The following is a 22,465-nucleotide window of genomic DNA, read 5'->3' on the forward strand; positions in this document are numbered from 1 at the left end:
TGTGTGTTCTGGTGAGAGCTCAGGGTTTTGACCTGCCTAGTGAGAGCTCAGGGTTTTGACCTGCCTAGTGGAGCATTTACTTTTTTTTTCTTAAGTGCTGGTCTTAACCCAGTAAATTAATTTCAAAACTCACTGATGGATCGTGAGCCTCAAGATCATGACCCAGGTCAGATCTATTGAATCAGAATTTCTAGGCGTGAACCTGAGCATCTGCGTTTTGAGGAAACCTCCACCCCCCAGCCCCGCAGGTAATTTGGGTGTGTGGTGAAGAACTAGATAGCCACACCACAAGAGCACGGTCGCCTCCTGCGTAAGAGCCGGTGCTCTGAGTTGGATACACCAGGATGCCAATCCCTGCTCTGCCACTTGTTAGCGTGTGACGTTGGGCGATTCATCGAGTTCCTCTGAGACTCAGTCTCCTTGTTTATAGAATAGGGATAATTACAGTACCTTCCGCATAGAGTTGTGAGGATTGAAAAAGAAAGTACCTTTGAAGCACTTAGGAAGGAGCCTCACAGGGAGTAAGTACTCAGTTAACGTTAGCTTTGCTGCTGGCATTGTCACTGCTGTTGATACTTCTTCTGTTGGGTTCCTACACTGGCTCATCCAATCTGCTCATCCTGTAACAGGTTATGCGAATTGACTTCATCTGCCTGCCTCTGCCTCCCCATAGCCTGCCTCCTTCTGCTTGTGGTCTAGGTGGGGGGATAAGACCAAAGAACCTCAGAAAACTAGGAACAAAAAAGCCTATCTTTTTGTGTTAAAGGTACCACTCCCCTTTTCTCATAAACTTTGTTTTCCCAATTATAGCACCATGGGTTACCTCACAAGGAACTCAACACACCTCCAGCAAGACGCCAGCTGTCACTGGCACCTCTGAGGCTGTGCAGCCTACAGGCTCTTCATCGGGACCTGGGACCACATCTCCTGCCAGGGGACCCACGAGCTCCAACACTCATTTGGAGTCAACTGTCCCCCAAGGCTCCAGTATCCCTTCTCCCACCTCAGTAATTCCAGCAGGTGTGGGACAGGTGAGAGAGCCCAGAGTCGGAGAGAAGGGACTCCAGGAAGAGCATTTCTACTCTTCCCTCCTCAGGGCACCTGGGGGTGCCGTGAGGAGCTGCCATCGTTCACTCACCCTCTCTGGCTTTGCTGGACTCTGGCGTAGACAGCAGGATAGCCAGTAACACACCTGGCTCTCCAACTCCAGCCGGCCACACTCCCAGCTTGCCCGCAACTCCTTATTTGGTGTCACCCACCCAAGGGAGGGAGGGAGGAGGCAAAGACAAGACCTTGTCAGGCTCAGCCTGACCCTTAATCCCAGTGCCTTCTTCCAGATACAGTGCGATCCTCCCGAAAAGCTGAATGAGAAGATGCTCGTCCTGAACGTCTCGAAAACTGATGTCTCGAAAACCAACATCTGTGTGAGTACCTTGCTCACCTGAGCCCCGCTCTGATCTACATCCCCAAAATGCGGTTTAGCAGCGGGGTCACGGAAGGTGGAAGGGAATGAAGTGTTCCTTCCAGAAAGGAGCAGAGAGATGTTTTCATTTTCCAGCTCTTGTTTTTTCCTAGTAGGACAGGACATGGTCCCTTCCCATCTTATGGAGGGTCAGAGCCAGGCTCAGGCTTCTCTAAGGGAAGCCCCGCCCTCAGGGCTGCTGCAGGGCCAGAAATCTGGGCTTTCACTTCCGAGAGTCTGGAGACCCCAATCCTGGTTCCTGTTTGCTTCTAGTTCAGGATGTGACTTTAAGTCGATCTCTTTGGGCTTCAGAGGCCTCAGTTGAAAATGACAGGCTTAGTCTGCCTAACTCTCCCTGTTCTAATAGTCTGTGGTTTTATATTTCCTGGTCCATGTGTTATCTGATGGCCACCCTCTAACCTAGGGGAGCTGTTGCCCGACAGTTGTCCTTCCCTTCAGGGGGAGTTGTTTGTGTATTGTTTGGGGGAGGTGGCGTCAGCACGTGTGTGAGTAAGTTTGCATGTGTAGCAGTGTGTTCACGGCCTTCAGACTGCCAGTCTCCCTAGGATTAAGGGCTTTAGTCTGGGGATGTCTGCCGCAGAGCTTAGTCAGTAGCTGAGGCCTGAGTGAGGGCTGGTGATGGATGGCTCACTGCTGCCCTCTCCTGGTCAGTGGCTATTTTGGCAAACACCCCTGGGAACTAGAATAGGATGGAAAACTTTGGTTTACAGTACTTTTATACCACCTATTTTCTGCAGTTGTTTCCTTTTGGGTGTCCATTTTGCTGGAATTTTCCAAGTGAACTATAGAAAAGCTAGAGTTTTAAAAGGGAGCAGTGTTCCCCTAGGGTTGGGCTTATTGGACAAGGTAAGAATCACACTGATGCTTGCTCGGCCTTTCCTTCGGCTCTCTTTTTGGCTGAAACTTGGCAGGGGCGTGTTTGGTGGTAAGAAGCGTTCTTTTCCTTTGCTGTGAATGGAAAGAGGAAAGCCCTGGATCTTTACCTGGTAGCAGGTTGGGGAATTGGCAAGCCTAAGGAAATTCCAGGTAGAAACCCAAGGGATGGTTTGTGGGACAAGCCAGATGGAGTCCTTTTCTTCATCTCCGTACCCCTATTCCAAACTCTGGTCAGAGACACATCAGTTTGGGGTGTCTCTGGATGATGTGGCCGTGCTGGGTAAAAGCTGCCCACACTTTGCTTCCTCACCCTCAGCCCTAAAGCCAGCCAGCCACACTCTTTCTGCTGAGAAATACAGAAGACTCCCGTCTAAGATGGCCTCGTGCATCTTCAAGATACTCCCAATTTCCCCTGTGCAGTGATGGCCTCGCCTTTCTCCCGTCAGCCTGTTTATGGTTTCAGGGTCTTAGCCTAGGGAACGGGCACATGTGTTTCGACTTTGGGACGGATAACCTTGAGCTGAGAGCCAGGGCTTCCCCTCCTGAGGTCTTTGAACTCAGCATCAAGGGCTAGCAAATGGTAGGTTCAGAGAGGACTGGCCTCTTCCCCACTGGCAGTGCCTCCTCAGGTCCTTCTGGGGAGAGCGATGATGAGGGACAGGAGGTCGTGATCCTTAAGGAGCTCTGAGGGAGAAAGCGGCACTAGGGTGAATGGTATTGCTCCACCACGACGAGATAAACAGGATAAGGAGACTAGGGGGAGAGCTCCACGTGAGGCAGAGAAGGCAGGGGCTGGCCCAGGAGGACAGCACATAACTCACCACTCCTGGCAGGCCTGGGAATGGCACCAGCTGTGGCTGGAGAAGGGAGTAAGTTCACAGCCGGCAACAGTGTTCTCCTGACCTTAGCTTCAAAGGGTGGCTCCACAAGCCTAGGCCGCTGTCACGATCCCTGAGGAATTACCTGCGGTCTCTCCACAACAGAATGCGACCGCTTTGAACGACAAACTGATCACACTTTTGTGCCGAGCAGCAAAAGCCTCCTTCAACCCAGCGCAAGATCAGTGCCATATACAGCTGGCACCTGTTCCAGAAATCCAGGCAGTGGCGATCAAACAAATCACTATCTGCAGTGAGTTGAGGGCGGGCGGTGGGGGGTGGGGGTTGAGGCCTGTGTGGGGTGGGAATGGGGCAGGAGGTGCAAGAGCACAAGGATGGGTCAGTTGCCAACCCCTGGCCACCCGAGAGAGACACCACTCAGGGGACTGAGATTCAGGATGTCCTCCTTTGTCCCTTACCACGTCACCCTGAGCTAGACCACTGAAGCGGCATCTCTCCGTCTCCCCCTCAGCAAAACTCTTTCCCACGGACGTTTATGAATTGCTGAAAGACAAATGGGATGACCTAAAAGAGGTAAGTGGATGCCCCCCATGTGCTGGGACAGACTGGGTCAGGAGCCTGTCCCTTGGAAGTCCACGGTTCCCCGGGTCCACTGTCTCTCATTGTCGAGGAACCTCTGATTTGCAAGCATCTAGAAGATAGGAGGATAAGAGGGGACAGCAGGGCGGTAGAATGGGTTCCCCCCCAAACCCCAAGTGGAAGAGCTCATAAGTGAATGGGAGTTCTGAGAGAGGGTGACCCAGAACCTGTTTTCTGCCACGTAACTTTCTCCTTCCTGGCCAGGTGGGAGTCAATGACATGCAGTTTGAGGGTCAAGGACCACCAGAAGAGACCGAGGACCGGTTCAGCATGCCCCTCATCATCACTATTGTCTGCATGGCATCCTTCTTGCTCCTGGTCGCGGCCCTTTATGGCTGCTGCCACCAGCGCCTCTCCCAGAGGAAGGACCAGGTGAGGACTTCATTCCACTAGCTGGGAAGCAGTCCAGTTCGCTGGATGACCCCTCACCCCGTTATTCCCATATTAGAGAAAAGCGAGGGGGCCATGGGCCCTTTCTGATAGGCAGAGGTCATCCCTTATAGGAAGTGGAAACTTGTCTGGAAAATTAAAGAGGCAGCGTGGTGAAAGGGAAGAGCACGGGCTTTGGAGTCAGGAAGACTTGGGTTAAGCCCTAGCTCTGCCTCCCATTATCTGGGTGACCTTGAGCCAAGTCATAATCTCTGAGCGTCAGGTTTCTCATCTGCATAGTGGGCATAATATCCGCCTTGCAGAGTTGCTCTGAGGATCCACTGCTATAAATGGGCTGAGGCATACCTATCTAACCAGAGGTTCTTTCATTTACCTTAATAGAATTCCCTCATTACGGTTCCACCCTGACCCATGGTTCTCAACCCCAGCTGCACACTGTGGAGAGTTTTAGAAAAAAAAAAATACCCATGCTTAGCTTCCTCACATACCAACTGAAACAGAATTTCTGGATCAGTATATTTGTTAAAAACTTCCTGGGGGACTGTCTTGTGCCACCTAGGTTGTATCTTAGGTAAAAATGGAGAGAAAGTACTATCTCTAGATAGTTCCCATCTGCAGCAGAGATAGCTAGAAGCTGTGCTGTACCCATCTTGCTCAGGCTTAGAGGAGAGGTCCTCAGTCACTCGGCCAGAGGAAAGTCATTTTCTTACAGTTGGTTCCAGTTCAATGCAGCAGGGTGAGGAGGGTCCTGGAGAGGAAGGTTTGGTGGGGAAGGAATGGAGGAAAGAGGATTGGAGGACTCTGGAGGACAAAGTCCATCTCCACTGATGTCATGGATTTGCCACCGGGGCAAAGGTGAAGCGAGCTGGGCATTTTAGGATGTGGGGCAAGTTCTTATCTCAGACTAGCCCCGAGGCAGGCCAGTAGTCAGGAAGGCCTCCAGGACCACCCGTTGTTCACCTTAGCCAAATCGGGGTTCCTGGATTATAGGGGTACAGGTGTAATATTAAGGCTACAGCAAGGCTAACAGCCCTCAAAAATTACCCCTTTTTCTTGGGTCATCTCCCTTACTCTAGCAACGACTAACAGAGGAGCTACAGACGGTGGAGAATGGTTACCACGACAATCCAACCCTGGAAGTGATGGAGACCTCATCAGAGATGCAGGAGAAAAAGGTGGTCAGCCTTAATGGGGAGCTGGGGGACAGCTGGATCGTCCCCCTGGACAACCTGACCAAGGATGACCTAGAGGAGGAGGAAGACACACACCTCTAATCAGGTCTGCTGGCGGCCTCCGACGGTGCACAGAGCTCCAGCCCAAGCGCCTCAAGTGCCATGTGGACAGGGGAGGAAAATCCTTCCCCTTCGAGGGAAAGACTGGGGAGGGAGAGCAGACTCGGAGGGTTCCCTCCCCCCAATCCCCACAGGCCTTAATTTTTCCCTTTTCAAGCTGAACAAATCACATTCTGTGTAGAATCCTCTTGTAAAATAACCCACTAGTGCCTGAGCTCAGTGCTGCTGGGAGATCAGGAGAGAGCCATCCAGGGGACTTTAGAGACCATCTAATAGAATCCCTTCATTTCACAGATGAGATGACTGAGGCCTAAAGAAGGTAAAGTCAAGGTCACACAGCCACTGGGTGACAGAGTCAGGATGAAAACAGAGATCCTTCATTCAGTGCAGGCCCATTGCCACCATGCCACGCTGCCGTGATCACCTATGCCCTCCCTCCAGAGCTGCCCTGGGCAGGGGGGACGAAGCTGCCAGTCAGTGGATGGGATGGAGGGGAAAGCAGGGCCAGACCCTGTCGCAGTGGGATCTGATTACTTGAAAGGATAGGTCCCGTTTTCTGTCTGTCTCCTACGCCAGCCTTGTCTGCCAGTGTTCCTGTCCTCTTTGTTCTCCCCCCTCCCTTCACTCCGTTTTCACTCCCACTCTGTCCCAGGGCCCCTGGAGTCTAGTTTCCTGGCATGTGCTTATGAGATTGGGACTAACACAACACACAAGGCTCCCAGTATGAACAGGTCTGCACATGGGTCCATCTACAGGTAAAGAGAGAAAGGGAAGCCTTTCCTCCCAGGATGGGTCCCGGCCCACCTCCAAGGCACTCCTTGAATAGACTCCCCGAGTGCTGCTTTTGTCTCCCATTCCCACCGGGGACTAAGGTCTGCAGCGGCTATTGAAGGCCAGGTGTTCCTATTTCGTTGTCACTGCCCAGCCGATGCGATGGGGTGAAGACCCCAGCTCGGTCATCCCCGAGATCAGTGTGAAAGAGCAGCTTTAGGACAGAGCTTCCTGGTGCCCAGTCAGCAGAGAGGTGTCTGAATAGACAATCGATTGAAACAGCAGGAAGGATAGGCTTCACTTGCCATATCATAGGAAATTCAGGGGCTTTGCAGGTTGCTGAGAGTTTTGTCTTCTTTGTTTTTTAATCCAGAACTCTGCTGCCAAAGGCCAAAGCTCACATCGTTGAGACATTTTCAGTTAGATTCCATTCTTCTGTGCACAGGGCAAGAAAGGCCTAGATGCATGGTGCACTGCAAGGTGCATAAGGGGCAGCCTGGGGTCCTGGCCTTCTATTCCCAGTGACCTCTCACTGTCGGGGCACGGAGCTAGTTAGGTCTTGCTGTGTCCCCTCCTCTGTATTCCTAGTGGGGCTGGCTGCCCAGCGCTCCTGTAGGTTCTGGTGGCATCTCAGGGAAACAAAATGCTGACTGTTGCCCAGTGGAGGGGTTTTGAGGGAGCTCAGCAGGTAGCTGCTACATAGACTGCAACTGAGGACTGGGCATAGTGAGGTTTCATCTGATTTTCTGAGAAGAAGGAATCCTGTGTGGAATTTTGAACTCTGCCCATGTTCTCTATTGTTCCTGGTCATAAATTCCCTGGAACCTACTAGGAAGATACTTAGGAGAATGAAAATGGTTACTTCAGGGCAAAAAGCCAGACCCCTAGAACCTAGGGGCAGTCTAAGCTGCAACAGTTCTGATAAAATAGGCTATCTGGTTTGGGATAGGTTATTTTTTTTAAAGGAGAGGATCTCAAGAGGAAGATCTATGTCCTTCCTTTGCTGCCTAGTTCCCTCTTCATAGCCTTTAGCCATTTGATACCTAGGAGAAAAGGAAGGCCAGAGGTTCAAGTAGGACCCGTGAGTTTCCCAAGAGATAGAAAGATGCTAAGCTAACAAGGGTCCTAAAGTATTTGCCCTGATTCTCTACTATTTGGAGGTTGGCAGGATGGAGAATACCAGTTTGAGAGAAAATAGAAGAAATACTGTTTCACTGGGAAAAGATCTGTTTGCTTCTTTCCTACCCAGCATTTGGTTCTTTCTACCCATTCTATTGTGGCCACTGTGGGAGAGGCCAGACTAGATTGCTCCTTTGCTGATTCTGGGTCACATTGCAGCAGCTAGGTTTAGACAGAGAGAGCAAATATGTCTCTGCAAACCAATCAAAAGCCACAACCCCCAGGCCTCTTGGGGAGACAGATGGTGACTGGCAAGGACCAGAGAGTAAAAATTATGGTTGGTCAAGAGGAATAAATGTGGCTCTGTCCAGAGAGAACCTTGAAAAGCTTGGGGCTGGTTCAAAGGTTCCTTCTTTTGATGCATCCAAATTGTATTGCTCCAGCCTTTTAGGGCAACTTGCTTTGGCTTGCTCTTGACACTAGCTAGACATCTATATCAAAGACTGTTATCGCCATGTATCTGTAAAGGTCATCTTCTTCCCACATCTTTACTGGGTTCTGATGCTATCTGGTAATTCAGATTCTGGGGCTGAGAAGAAGAGAAGAGAACCAGGAACTCAGCATGACTTGAAACAAGTTACACCAGAGAGAGATTATAAACTCTATCTCAGTGGCACACTGGTTTCCCTAAACTTCATAAAAGACCAGAAGCCATGAATCTGATGACTGGACAAAGTCCAGTGAGAAGCACACTGTTATGTGAGTGGGGAGAGACACAGCAATGCTTATGAATGGGGTACAGAATATTCTTTGCATCGTAGGACAAAACACAGGTTTAATCTAGTCTAGACACAAGATTCTTCTTTCTCCTCTTGATAAGGAAAGCTAGCAGAAAGTTTTATTTAAACCACTTCTTGAGCTTTATCTTTTAGATAATATACTGGAGAAACTTTGGAAAACAAGTTCAAGCTGATATACATATACGTATTTTTTGATAATGTAAATACAACAGCCAAATGTTAATCCACCCTGCACTGCTCTGAGCGAATATACTTTGAAAAAACATTTGTTAGCTAAGAGAGAAGGCTTTTTTTTTCTCTAAACAGGAATGTAAATGTCTATTTTACTGGAAATAAATTTCTGTTATTCTTTGATGAAAAATGAAATATAAGACAGGCTGATGACAAAGCGTCTGTCTTGCAGATTGGGCATTTTTATTTTTAAATATGATCCTCATCCCCTCTCCGTAAAGTCCCAGCATGTTACAGTAAGGGTTGGAGTCAATACGCACTGGTTGGAAAGTGACTCTCTAGTCATAGGGAGAGGGGTTTTAGAACCCAGTCCAATCTTTTTTAAAAAAAAAAACAGAAAAAGAGCCTGAAGCCCAGAAAAATAAAGTGACGGCCAAAATCACGTTTAGTGACAGAAACAGGCTAAAACTTGGGTTGGAAGACTGTCCAGTGCGTGTGCCTCAGGAAGAATCAACAAATTAAGGACTGCTAATTAAGGGCAGGCACCAGAATGCTAGAAAGGACAGAATTCCCTTCTGGAATCTGCAGCAAGGCTAGGGAGAGCATGAAGACAAAAATAGGAACCTTACTGGTCTTCTGTACTTCTGAGTTATTTAGGTCTAAGACTTAAATGAACAATTCTTTTCTGCTAAGAAATAAGTTTTGAATGAGCTTTTACATATAGATATTCTGAGTAGGACTAAGGATCAAAGGGAACAAGACAGGGGGAAGGCAGGGGGGCAAAAGTAAAGCAATGTCTTTCATCACTGTCATTAGCTGATTCACTCAGGTTTGGTGAAAACCCAACACTGAGTGAAAGGAGGGGATTACTATTTGCTCTGGGTCTTTTTTAAAATTAGTGAATGTTAAACAGTTTGCCCAGGAGACTGGGGGAGCATGTGTCTTAGTGGACAGGGGTCTAAAGTACACTGGAATTTACTGAGAAACTTGTTTGTAAAGACTGTACTTAATTATTGCCGTTTTCTTACAAAAATATATTTTGGAAAATTGTATACTGTCAATTAAAGTGCTTTTGTCTAAGCTGGTTCAAGTCCTAGTATTTTGCTCTGATTGGCTTCCATTCTTCACTTGTGCACGAGGCTCATCATTGAAGCCCCTGAGGACACAGTGCAGCAACCTCTGCTCTTAGTTATGCCTCTTAACTATGCAGGTCCAGACACAAAAAGAGAAGGATGAAAGCTGAAAGGAAAAAGGGGATCTACAAGTTCTCCAGATTATCTCAGGCTGCTCTAGTGATCGTAACTGAAAGGGCCTCATTTTCCCTCACAACAGTTTTACCAATGCTTTACCCTCTTCCTTCCCTGTACTTTTGCCTCAGATAAAATTGTGACTCACCCACCACCAAAGATCCCAAGGGGGCTGCTGAACCCTGATCAGGTATGAAACACTGGTGTAGAGACAAGGCAAATAAAAATACAAAAAATAAACGATTCTGTTCTGGCCCTGTTATGCGAATAAAAGGATCTGTTTACTTGTCAGAAGAAGCCTCTGCGTGTCCCTTACCTTCAGACATAGTGAAGGAGGTTCAAGAAAGGAATTGCTCAAAGACGATTCTGATTCCCTTCATCTCCTGGGGTGGTATTATCTATTGACATGTTTCTGCACTGCAAGAAGAAAACTTTATCATTCCCGACCTGCAGAAGGGAAACCGTCAGGTGAATCTGGTCCACATTCATAGTTGGTATACAACAGTCTCTTCTTGCCTGGCATCTTACAGTTCACAAAACATTTTTACACATCTTATTTAGGAATTGTCACCGCTCTACCAATAGGGAAATTGGGCACAGAGATTAAGGATTCTCTTTGAGATCACACAGCTACCTAAATGGTACTGCTAGGCCTTGAATCTACATCTTTTCCCTCTTGAGTCCTACATTCTCTTCTCAACACCACATTAATGCTCGAGTTCCATTAACAACAAAGTACGTTTATAGAATGCAACTACTGTTACAATATGATTTTCCTTTTATACAGCAGTTCTGAAAGCAGTTAACATCCTTAAGGGTGGGCCAGAGGTATTTTGAGGTTAACTTCAAGAGTATGCCAAGGATACAGAAAGGAGTACAAGTACCAGGAACTCAGGCAGGCCTCTGGCCATGCTCGAAGCACACTGTTCTAAGAAGAGAATGACTCACAGTTTATCATGGTCACAAAGACCTAAGACTCCATTCTTTTCCTGAATAGGTCATTCCCCCTGCTCCCTGCCCTGCCAACCAAGAGGCACTCTCAGTTGTCATTTTTAATTTGTTATGCCTCTGTCACTCATAACCCCCCATTTTACAAGCTCCCTTCCAAACCACATATTTATTTTGAATTCCAAGGTCAAAAGATAAAGAATAGGACTGGCTACTATAATTAACAGGAATGATACTGAGATGGCTAGTTATTTTTCAATGACCTTGGCATTTTATAGATTAAAAAGTCACTGGGATCCTAGCAAACAGGATCTGCTGCCAACACTTACTTAAAATTGAGAGAAAGGCACAGGGGTCGAGACTGTGCCCAATGCTACACAGAAGTCACTGGTGGATGTGGAAATAAGCCTAGGATTCCTGACTCCTGCCCTGGGTTACCCATCCTTACAGCCCAAGTTCAGAGGGCAGGTATACAACATGTGCTATAGACATTACCAAGTGTTCTAATCTCCCCTTTTAGGTTTTGCCAAACATCAAACTTACTAGCACAGCGGTGGCCAGACCACTTCTCCTATAGCTTTTCTCTCTTTCTTCCTTGTAATGTTTCGGGAAAAGATATAACTGACCGCCTTTGCTTTTCCTAGGTGAGAGTCCAATGGGAGGAAAGTCACACTCACTTGACGTGGGAGCAGCTGGCATCTCAACTGTGTTAGATACAAAGCCCTCTTTGCTTATTGCTCCCTTCCCACCAGATGACAAATACATCAAGGGAGAGGAGGTGATGACCCACATTTCCATCCTTTTGAGTTAATTCTCTGGAGGATTAACCCAGGAAAGGCCAATTCCTTACCTTATCACTGCACATCGTTTTCCTGTTTTGAACACAAAGAAATGTTACTTGTGGGCCATGCTCAAAGCACACTCTAGAAATGAAAGCTATGCAGTAAGATGGATTATTTGATTTGTAAAGTGAGAAAACTTTGAATACTTTGAATAAAATCATTTGACAACTAACTTACTGCAGAATGCAGGGTCACACACAAAGCCAAGAATATGTAAATCAGATCAGGAGATGAAAAGGGCCAAGAGGAGAGCTCCTTGTTATTGAGAGTCGGTCTGGAAAGCTCACACAACTCAACCCGGACAATCAATTATCTTTGTTTGGCATATTTCTGAGTTTATTTTTTTCAAGGTTCAGCCCTTACAATTTCTTTCCTTCTTTGGGGACAGGGATCCAGAATTTTCCCAATCTCTGAAACACCTCCAGGTTCTCTCTACTATCTTTTCTACAATTAATTTTCTATTTCAGTTGTTTTTTCTTCTAGTTCCTAACCTACAAGGTATGTCCCCCCTCAAAGAAAACCTGGGAAACACAAGTCCAAATTTACAAAACAGATAAAATAGGACTGGTCATTAATAGCAGATTAAGAAAACACCATTTTATGAAGTCACTTACCAGTGCTCTTTAAAAATGGAAACTTCTCCTAGAAACTTTGTAAGATCCACCAGAACTTCTTTATTTCAACACTGTCTCAAAGAAAACAAAGTCTTTCTACAGTACATATTGTTTGCCTGAATAAAAGTCACGATTTTTTGAGGGAAAAATATTAACTGCAAAGTATGTAAACATTTAAAAAGCTGACTTCAAAAGTAGTTTTATGAAACACAAGGGACATCTTGTAGTGTCCATATATAACTTTTTATTAAGAAAATGAACAAAATACATTCTTTCTCCATATGTACATTACATACAACGTAATTCTACAACTGCAATTGTTCAGCAGATCACTTATTTATTCACAAAGCAGTGTTAACACATTCACCAAACCTGGGATCAGAACATTACTTGTACTAAGAAACAAAACAAACAAAACCCTAAAAAGTCCATACAGATAGGGCAAAAGTAAGATAAAAAGTCCATACAGATAGGGCAAAAGTAAGATAAAACAGAGAGGATCATGAGGGGAATGGGGAAGATTATGGAACACACTCAACACAGCCCAACGATGACTTAGAACAATAATGATGTTAGGGGACACCTGATGCCCCAAAACATTTCTGTTTAAAAACTACAACTAGCTTATGCCAGCTGTTTCAGATTTCCCTCATGATTTCCTTTCTGATTTAGGTACTTGAGGATACAGAAGAGGAGGGTAAAGGAAGGAGTAGAACCCTGAAAGGTTGCAGTTTTTTCCTTCACATATTAAGAAAAGGATTCTCATGAAATATAAAACTCTAAATCTTAGCTGGTAACCAGAGAAATACATTTTTTGGAGAGACATTTGCTAAGCACAGTAAGGGAACTCTTGTTTTCAAGGACTCCTTATTTATATACTTACGTTCATTTCATCTGTTTTACTTTGCTCTTCTCTGCTTTTCCTTTGGCCTTTGAAAAGTACCTCATCCTTTTTAGGTGTGAGTTTAATTACGGTTATATTAAAAAGTCCATCTAAACAGAAAGTTCTTCATGGGTATGAATATGCTCCAAATGTCTATAATGGTGCATAAAGGGCTTAAAAATTCAAATTAATCTTAGAGATAAAATTTCCAATGACCTGAACAAGGCACATCCCTATAGCTTTTGGGTAGTATCTTACATGTATAGTTTAGGCTTAAGAGATACATATCAACAGAATTATTTTCAGACTGTTTGTCTAGAAAAGGGCAATGCTTTAAAGGAATATAGTAAAGGTAGAGAAAAATGCTTGCAGACAATGAGGAATGGCTGTGTCAAAATTTTTTTTTTTTTTTTTTTTTACTTTTTCTGGCCTTTACCATGTTGGATAACAGAAGGAAGACAGGAAAAATAAAATGAGTAAGTCTCACCGGTTAAATATTAGTGGCGTTCCTTCTTCACACTTAGTAATTTCCTAAATTTCTATGATAAACATATTTTTATAATCACAAAAATCAATAAATGTTATTATTTATTTAAAAGTCCCATAAAAGATGTTTAACACTCTCCAACTTTCAGATGAGCTGGTTGCTGTAACACCATGTTTCCAGTCCAGGGGATGTTCTAACAGAAGGAGCTATCCATAGCGTTAATAAGCAGACCCAGAAGGACAGACGGATTCTATTGGCTATGAATGGAGCTGTACCTTCCTCCTCAACCTAATTTGCAGTCCAACTTTGGTTTTGAGGATCTATCTCTACCTAAAGGGATCTCAATTTCAGGCCAATAAGTATACACACACACACACACACACACACACACAGACCCACCCCATCTTTCCACTGAAAAGGTGGAATCATGTTTGTTGCCAAGAACAACACAAGAAAAGGAGGCCCTAAGCTTTCCTGTACTCTTTTTCTGAGGCTGCACACTCAGCTGTACATAGATTTTGAAGTGGTGACAGGGAAGAAATCTCATTAAAAAGAAAAACCTATCTCTATAAAAGAATCTGCTCATAGAAAAATATCATTATTTTGCAATTTCTAAATTGAGCTATACATAAAATAAAATTAATACTATACTATTTAATTCATTCAATTCAAAAGACATTTTATGACAAGTCAAAAAAGCAAGCTGGCTTGAATAACACAATCACAGCATATCTTGGTCAGGCTAAATGTAATGCTTAAGAAAGTGAGTCTGGGCTTCCCTGGTGGCGCAGTGGTTGGGGGTCCGCCTGCTAATGCAGGGGACATGGGTTCGTGCCCCGGTCCGGGAGGATCCCACATGCTGCACAGCGGCTAGGCCCGTGGGCCATGGCCGCTGAGCCTGCGCGTCTGGAGCCTGTGCTCCGCAGCGTGAGAGGCCACAGCAGTGAGAGGCCCGCGGACCGCAAAAAAAAAAAAAAAAAAAAAGAAAGAAAGAAAGTGAGTCCACTTTTATTTCTCTAAATGGGTAGTTTACAATTGAGGGAGAAATCAATTTACAACTGGTCACCAAAATCATTTTTCTGGGAAAGGAAAAAATATCTCAAAAAGGAGACCATGTGCATGACTTTTAAAAACATATACCTTCCCCATAGAAGACTACTTGCATTTAAACTTTTGGACTTTGATATCCTACTATCAAATTTGGGGTTGGGTAGACAATTACTTTAATATGTCATAACTTTGTATTCAGTGCTCTTACAAGTATAGTTAATCTGTACGGGTAAAATTAAGCTAAGCCTTTATAAAGGTGCAAGTACCCTAAGACTTCTAACGTAGACAATTTAAAAAATGTAAAGTTAGTATGCTAACACATATATATGGAATCTAAAAAAAAAAAATGGTTCTGATGAACCTAAGGACAGGACAGGAATAAGGATGCAGATGTAGAGAATGGACTTGAGGACACAGGGAGGGGGAAGGGTAAGTTGGGACGAAGTAAGAGAGTAACATTGATATATATACACTACCAAATGTAAAACAGATAGCTAGTGGGAAGCAGCCACATAGCACAGGGAGATCAGCTCGGTGCTTTGTGACCACCTAGAGGGGTGGGATAGGGAGGGTGGGAGGGAGGTGCAAGAGGGAGAGGATATGGGGATACAAGTATACATATAGCTGATTCACTTTGTTATACAGCAGAAACATAACATTGTAAAGCAATTATACTCCAATAAAGATGTTAAACAAAAAGATAAATATAAAAAATAAAAAATGTAAAGTTATACATCTCTGTCCTCAGTTTTCCCCCTTTTATCTTAAGAAGGAAAAAATAGCAAACTACAAGGCAATGTGATAAAACAGTCACTTGCCAAAATCTGATGGCATGGTCCTGATGGTATAAGATCCTCTCCTTTGTTGCAAAATGAATTTATAAAGTTCTGCCAGTTGCAATGGAATTGAACTTATTCTAAATAACTTCTCTAATTAATCACTTCACAGATGTGGAGGAAACCTAAAGAATAAGCCAAAATTATTAAATACTTCTACTGCCAAGCCCAGAACTCATGTATTTCCTGGAAAAGTAGAATAAACAGAGACCCTTTGGATTATGTGTAATTAATTTATTTTAAAACATGGAAACTAAATTGATGTCAGTTCAATTCTGTACGGGTTAGAAGTTAAACACGAAATGACAATTTTCTTCCTATTTTAAAGGGTTAGAAAATGAACACCAACCAAATGACACTAGCTAAATTGTAACAAAGGCTTTCTTGAGATTTGTTAATAAAGGAGAGAAATTAAGCTCAAAATTGGCTACTTAACTCCTTAATCATGCACACAGGCCTGTTCAGTATATCACACAGTGTTTTTCCTTCCTGCCAATTAATTTGGCATTCATTAAGCACTGAGTGAAACTGAAGGATGATGATCTCCTTGGGCTAGTATTTGCGTGGCAGACAGCTCAGATATCCAAACTAACCGCTGTGAATGCTAGCATCCCAAATGGTACAGAGCTGTGTTGCAGCAAGAGCTTAAACTCCATGAAAAAGCAAGTCCCCTGGGAGCCCAAAAACTGCATGTTAAAATGTTTTATTGCTGGTTTTCCCTCTGAATCCTTATCAAGGAATTGGCTGTACGTAAGAAACTGCTCACCTAGTTTAAGAGCTAGAGCCCATTACACTGGGTTTTCTGTTTCCAGATCTCTATCAGCTACTTGGGAGACAGTGAGGAAAGCAACTAACCAAGAAATGCTGCTTTCCAAAGACTATTCAGAACTGAGCTTTGATCCCTCTTGATAGTTTTCTCAGCACTGCTTTAAATTAATTGAGGGTTAGAAATGAAGAGTTTTCTTTCTCATTTAGATCTGTGGACCTTCAAATCCATGAGCAAAAAGCTCCTATTTTTCCTTCTCTAACATACCCTCATTCTCCTCACTAGCTCTGTTCCTGAGGTTCAATACCTCGAAGTGAAAATGCCACAGACAGGCAAAACAGAACATTGTGTACAAATGTCTAATATTGTGTACAATAATTCATTGAGACTAAACAGCAGATAAAAAGGTAAAAAAGGAGACAAATTAGTTCATAATTACAAGTGATGTCTTACAACTGGTCTACTTCCCTACTAAACATTTCCCCCCTTTTTTGTTGTTGACCCTATAGCTCTCAGATAACATCCACATAACATTCTGTTTTCAATCAAGCTAGGCAGTGTTTGAGGACATGACAGTATATATTTGTAAATCTTATTTCCAAATAATGACTATTGTGGAAGATAAACTAGAACTACCCTTTGATTTTCAGGTTTTTAAGTTCTGAATTGGGATCCAGTTCAAGATCTATAACTTTAGAGTTCTACCTAACAGAAAACACATAGTGATATGGTTTCCCACAAGGGCATCTCTCTCTGCCCCACGAGAAAACCTGGTTTACCATAACCTCTAATGACTCCTTAGGTTAAGTGCTATAAATCTATTGTCAGAGGATTTAGCTAAGAAAAATAAAAAAATAATGGAAACAATTCACAGTATTTGTGGGATAGGAAGAAATCAAGGTTTAAAAATTATAAATAAAATCTCTTAAGATAGCAGTTTTTCTGAAAGATAAAAAGAGCATCTTGTGAAGAAATCAATAAACTACAATCATGAGTCCTCCCCATCAAAACAAACGGTGGCAACATCATTCAGCTGATCTAGGTGGCTCCTAACTATTTCAACAAACTTTGAAACTTCCATCTTCAGCTGAAACACCTCTAGACTAGAAGTTTTGGGCAGCCAATGTCATTTCAGCATTAATACAAATCACAGGGAGATGTAGGCCAGAGTGAAAAATCACAAAAGAATAATGTTATTTGACTAATAAGGAATACAAAAATTTTGAGTGAAAGAACCCAAAGATGTAATCTACAACTACTGTCATATGCAGACCCTCTATGATTACCCCTCTAATAACTATGAACTTTTCCTGAGGGAGCTTGCATATCTTAGATTAAGGACTATCTTAAGAATTTAAAACAGTGGAAGTTCAGGCCAGAATTTCTGCAAAAGGACGAAATTACATATGAACATGTATTTTTTAAGAAAAGAAGGGTTACAAAGGGTATATTTTTTACAGCTAGATGACGTTGCTTAAAGTACACATTGTAATGATCCTCTCTCATAGAAATCACTTCAAACCATAATTCTCAACTGCTTTGCAACATTCAATCAGCTAGAGTTAACACAACATTCACCCAGGAAAAAATTAAATGACCCACAATTACCCAATGAATTTCATATTGTGTTAAGAATAATTATAGGGTAACTCCTTCCATGACACTGAGTTTAATTCAGAAAATAAAATCAGAAACATACTCCTTTCTAAGTGCTTTTTGATTCATTAAACATCATTCTCAATCTCTCACCAATGATTAAGTACCTCAAACTAGTTTTTGTTTATAGATTTTAAAACGGTTTTATTACATGGAACTCTGTTAATGTATCTCTAAATAGCACTTTTAAGGCAGATGTGAAAAGATCCACTACAAAGATAAGCTAGCAAACCATTTATATTCAAGACATAATTCACCAAAGAATGCAGTTTACAATCTTAAACAAATCACTGAGCTCTAAAGCCAACAAGCTTTTCTTTGATAAATCAGTGTATTAACTTTCTAATGTTTTCTATCAGTTTTTACTTATTAGACATAGATAAGTCAGTTTTAATGAAAACCAGGTCTGAAAAGACAATCTTGCTAAAGGTTAATACTGTCAGCTTTAGCACAGAGTTAGGCACCCAAATCTGAATTCTTTTGCTTCACAGATTGATATATGTGAATTAATCAAGCTGGCCACATGAGGTCTCTGTCATTCCACAAAATGCAACTGCATTTTCAAAGTATCTTGCAAATCAGATAATTAATTTCTCACGAGGTATAAGCACTGAAAATGTTAGAGATCTAGTTTACTTCTAGTTTAAATTATTTCTAGTTTATATTCTGGAATAATATATTCCACTGGAAAAAGGAGAAATGGGGATGAAACTGAAGCTAGGGATAATGACACTGAGCAAATTGTACTCCACTAACTAATGCATCTAAAACCAGGTGTTTCAATCTGGGGCTCACTAAGCTAGAATGAAATAATTTTTAAGTAGTAAAGCATAGATATTTGGCTACTTAAACAATGTATATAAATACCAAATTAAATTATAATACAGTGCTGGAATACTTGGAAATACATGTAGCTCCTCACTAAATATATAAACAAGTTTCATATCAGGGTTCTGATGTCGAAAGTGAGCAATGTGTCAATCTTGGTCACGGATAAAATGAAGCCTATATTCTCCTGCAATCATTACCAGCAGTGCCTCATTAAAGCCCCAGGGTACAAATTTTGATTTACCTAGTCAATAACTTCCTAAATACAGTCTATGTCACTTAAGTAACACTAAACAGTTTGCTATGACTCAACCCCATTTAAACATGTTAGTGAAAAAAAAAATTCTGTAAGTGAAGAAAAGGGAAAAGGTTCCACTTAAAGTGAGGAAAGATGAAATTAGAACAAGCATGTTTAGAAAACCACCAGTAGAGAGTCAGAGAAAAATAAGAACAAACAAAATCACTGAGCTCAAGAACTGAGTTTCCTCCAAATATGGAATCTAAGGAACGGAAAAAAAATGACCCAAAAAAGCACTATAAAAATAAATGGTGGGGCTTCCCTGGTGGCGCAGTGGTTGAGAGTCCACCTGCTGACGCAGGGGACACGGGTTCGTGCCCTGGTCCGGGAGGATCCCACATGCCGCGGAGCGGCTGGGCCCGTGAGCCATGGCCGCTGAGCCTGCATGTCCGGAGGCTGTGCTCCACAACGGGAGAGGCCACAACAGTGAGAGGCCCACGTACCGTGAGGAAAAAAAAAAAAAAAATGGTGGAGGGAAGCAGAATTTCATTTGGCTATGGTTTTTGAAGGGCCAGAATTCACAGTGAGCAAAACTAGAGCTTTTACATTTAGAAACTCTTATCAAGTTCTTTCCTATCAACCTGTTTCCATGAAATGAGTTCAATAGGCTACAATATTAGCGATATTAATATTTTATGTTCTTGACTGTCAAGGAAATCTTTTAATGAAACTGCCTAAGTATGTAGGCAGATTCTATTTGCTCACTTGTAAAGTCAACTGGTTATTCTGCAGCTACACAACTTGGTACTTACTGAATTATGTACTATATCTTTCACAAGGTAAGAAACAAATTTAATTGTTTAATAAATCACTACTGATCGATTTGGGATGCTTGGAAAGCCAAGCAGCCCAAGATTCAAGCCTAGAAGTAGGACAAATATACTTCTGTCCTTCCCCCAAAGACGAGAAACCATGCAATAATGACAGACTGAAGAGGGACCTCAAAGTCTCATTCCTATACATGAGACTTTTCAAAAGTGCAATTCAATTTCTTCTTTCTTTGGTAAGGCCTAATCTTGCTACTCGGGGACACAGTAAATTCTCTGAAGTCATTCACTTGGAAGAGCCACTGGACTGATGGACATTTATTATACTTAGCCTGCTTTAAGCATGGTGGGTATCAGTTGCATACAGCACACTTTTTTGAGCAAATGTAAGCACTGGCCAGGTTTAAATTTCCTATGCTGCATTCCACAGCACCTCATGGAACAATACATACCACCACTCCTCACAAAAAAAGGAACAGTGGAAAAGCCCATCTGCCTTTCTTTTAGTTTAGTAAAAAATATTTGCACCATTATTTTTCTTTTTCTCCATTAAAAAAGCCTGGTCTATTTGTTTAATGAAATGCCTGTCAGCTGTATTCCACTGGAAAACTACAAACCATTATTCTTTAAAATATCAGTATATAGAAGCAGATGTAGGGAGCTAATGTGTATGAAAATAAACAAAAACGTAGCTCTGGAACCCATCCTCCCAAATGAAAATGCTACAAACAGATAGCACACGGAAGAAATTGAAGCCCTGGTCCTGCACAGCTCTAGCAGGGGAAAGAGTCATTTTCGTCCAAAATTACTACAAAGATATCAATGAACATGCTAATCACAACTAGAATCCTCCTGCTGGTAATTTTGAGAGTGGCTCTTAAAGGTTCTGAACTATATTCTCTCCTCAGTTTAAGGTTTCTGTGACTCAAAGCTCTGTAATAGCCACTATAAAATATATCATTATAGAAATACTATATACCAATCTCAGATAAGTGTGGGGATCAATCTCAGGTTTCACTTTTTAGTTCTATGACAAGGAGCGTAAATCAGAGCCCTCTGTTCCTCCTACTGTTTAATGTAATACAAGACTCTAGTCAACAGAGACACATATATCACTTAAACATACATCAATTGCCCTACAGAACTATATACTGTTAAGAATGAAGAGGTAAACAAATGATACATATCACTTACAAGCAGCTGTGTGATTCAAGATAAAGTGAAATGGGAAGAAAGGAGAAAGAAGAAAGGCCAAACAACCCAACAACAAAATTCCAATTCTTGTAGCACTGAGTCTGTGAACAGTGCTTACTTGCCCCAATTTTATAAAAATGAAATAAAAATCAGAAAAGGGTAGACTGCCTGATTTTTTCTTTTATACTCATGAATTCTTAAAAGTTAAAGTAATAAAATATATATATATATATTTTTTTAAATGGAAAGTATACCAATTTCACTTTATTAGCCTAATTTCGGAATGGGATGAGGACTATGGGGTTGAGGTCAGGTGTGAAGGACGAGGGTTAAAATTTGTGACAGCAAAGATCCCTTCAAAATTCTGGTGCAGTCCTCAGTCACTGCAGCCTAATTGTCAGTCAATAGAGTTGAAATCCAGAATACTGAAAGCAGACTCCTGTGCTCCATTTCTGTCCAGGTACTCTTCGGTCACAGTGTGATGAGGTCCACCAGGTTGCCTTTAGGAGGAGTCATGCTGTCAGGAAAGAAATTTACTAAGGTGTCAAAGAGCTGAGTTCTTTGAGCATAGGTGTGATCCACATCGGAAAAGCCTGGTGAAGGAGAGATATAAAGAAACTCATCCACTGTGTTTAAAACTCAACATGTAACAGAAAACCTAGTTGAGAAAAGCAGCAATGTATAATGGAAAAACCAAAACCAAATCAGGCTTTGAAACCAGACAGACATGGGTCCTGATCCCAGTTCTACTACCTAGCAATGGTATGATCTTAGGTAGGGTAATCAGCCTTTCTGCAACTGTTTCCTCAGCTATAAATCTGTGATAATCCTGTTCATGTCATAGGTTTACGGTGCAGATTAAATGCAATTATGTGAAAACCACCTAGCAGAATGACTAGTACTTTAGTAACTAATACTGATTTCTCTTCTTTTCCTTATAAGCATTTTCCTCTTCTAGTCCACTGAGGAATTTTCATTCCTCTTTTCTGACTTTTTAATGCTTTTGAGCAGTAAAAATTTTTTGATAATAAAAATATAATCAAAATGAAAGAGGTCTTTAGAAAGTAGTCTAAAGTCATTAAGCCCCGGAGAGCTGCAAGAAGTCTCAGAGAACTGAGTGAAAATACAGACAGCTGAGGTTAAGAAATACGTCTGTAATACACAGAACGATACCTGGCACATAGGAAATACCATGTATTTATGGTACTATGCATCAGGCTCTATGCTAGGCACACATCATGTGAAAAATAGAGAGCAATGTACTCCTTTTATCTAGATGAATGTTCTAGTAAAATACATTCTAAAAAGGCTAAGATCGTTGAACCGTAAGATATTTTTCCCCCTTAATATCTAGTAAACCCTTAATTTTCAAGTTTACTCCAGCCAAGGAAATATTCAGTGAGATGACTCTTTCCTTTAGTCAGCCAGTAATAGTATTGCTCCCCCAGCTGCTTCAAATTTTTTATGCACATATGAAGAATGAAAATGAAAAAATAAACAAAGTAGTCTATTGATTTTCCCCATTCCTGAGACGGCTAACTGAATATGAGAGGCCTACTGAATGCCATCAGAAACAGAAATAGTGCCAGAAAGTTCTTTATGCCATGATAATCAGTGAAGACTATTTCAAATTGGACTGATTTTCAGTTAACTTAGAATACAGTTTTAG

At 42.3% G+C, this 22,465-nt stretch overlaps 2 protein-coding genes across 5 annotated transcripts in view; one reads left to right on the plus strand and one right to left on the minus strand.

The window, feature by feature from the left end:
- Positions 1 to 9,460, plus strand: part of PODXL (podocalyxin like) — a 40,487-nt gene extending 31,027 nt beyond the window's left edge. The window contains exons 3-8 of the mRNA XM_030853838.3: positions 811 to 1,031; positions 1,338 to 1,424; positions 3,343 to 3,490; positions 3,710 to 3,771; positions 4,042 to 4,209; positions 5,304 to 9,460. Coding sequence (XP_030709698.1) covers positions 811 to 1,031; positions 1,338 to 1,424; positions 3,343 to 3,490; positions 3,710 to 3,771; positions 4,042 to 4,209; positions 5,304 to 5,501 — 884 coding nt within the window. The 3' untranslated portion in view covers positions 5,502 to 9,460. The remainder of the gene's footprint in view (positions 1 to 810; positions 1,032 to 1,337; positions 1,425 to 3,342; positions 3,491 to 3,709; positions 3,772 to 4,041; positions 4,210 to 5,303) is intronic.
- A 3,847-nt stretch (positions 9,461 to 13,307) lies between these two features.
- MKLN1 (muskelin 1) overlaps positions 13,308 to 22,465 on the minus strand; it is a 357,649-nt gene continuing 348,491 nt past the window's right edge. For 3 of the 4 annotated variants that reach the window (XM_060305303.1, XM_060305305.1, XM_030853834.2), the window contains one exon: positions 13,308 to 21,389. In XM_060305303.1, the coding sequence (XP_060161286.1) occupies positions 21,268 to 21,389 (122 nt within the window). In that variant the 3' untranslated portion in view covers positions 13,308 to 21,267. The remainder of the gene's footprint in view (positions 21,390 to 22,465) is intronic. The other variant, XM_060305304.1, reaches the window with a different exon arrangement.

The sequence above is a fragment of the Globicephala melas genome, chromosome 9, assembly GCF_963455315.2.
Source record: "Globicephala melas chromosome 9, mGloMel1.2, whole genome shotgun sequence".
Lineage (NCBI taxonomy): Eukaryota > Metazoa > Chordata > Mammalia > Artiodactyla > Delphinidae > Globicephala > Globicephala melas.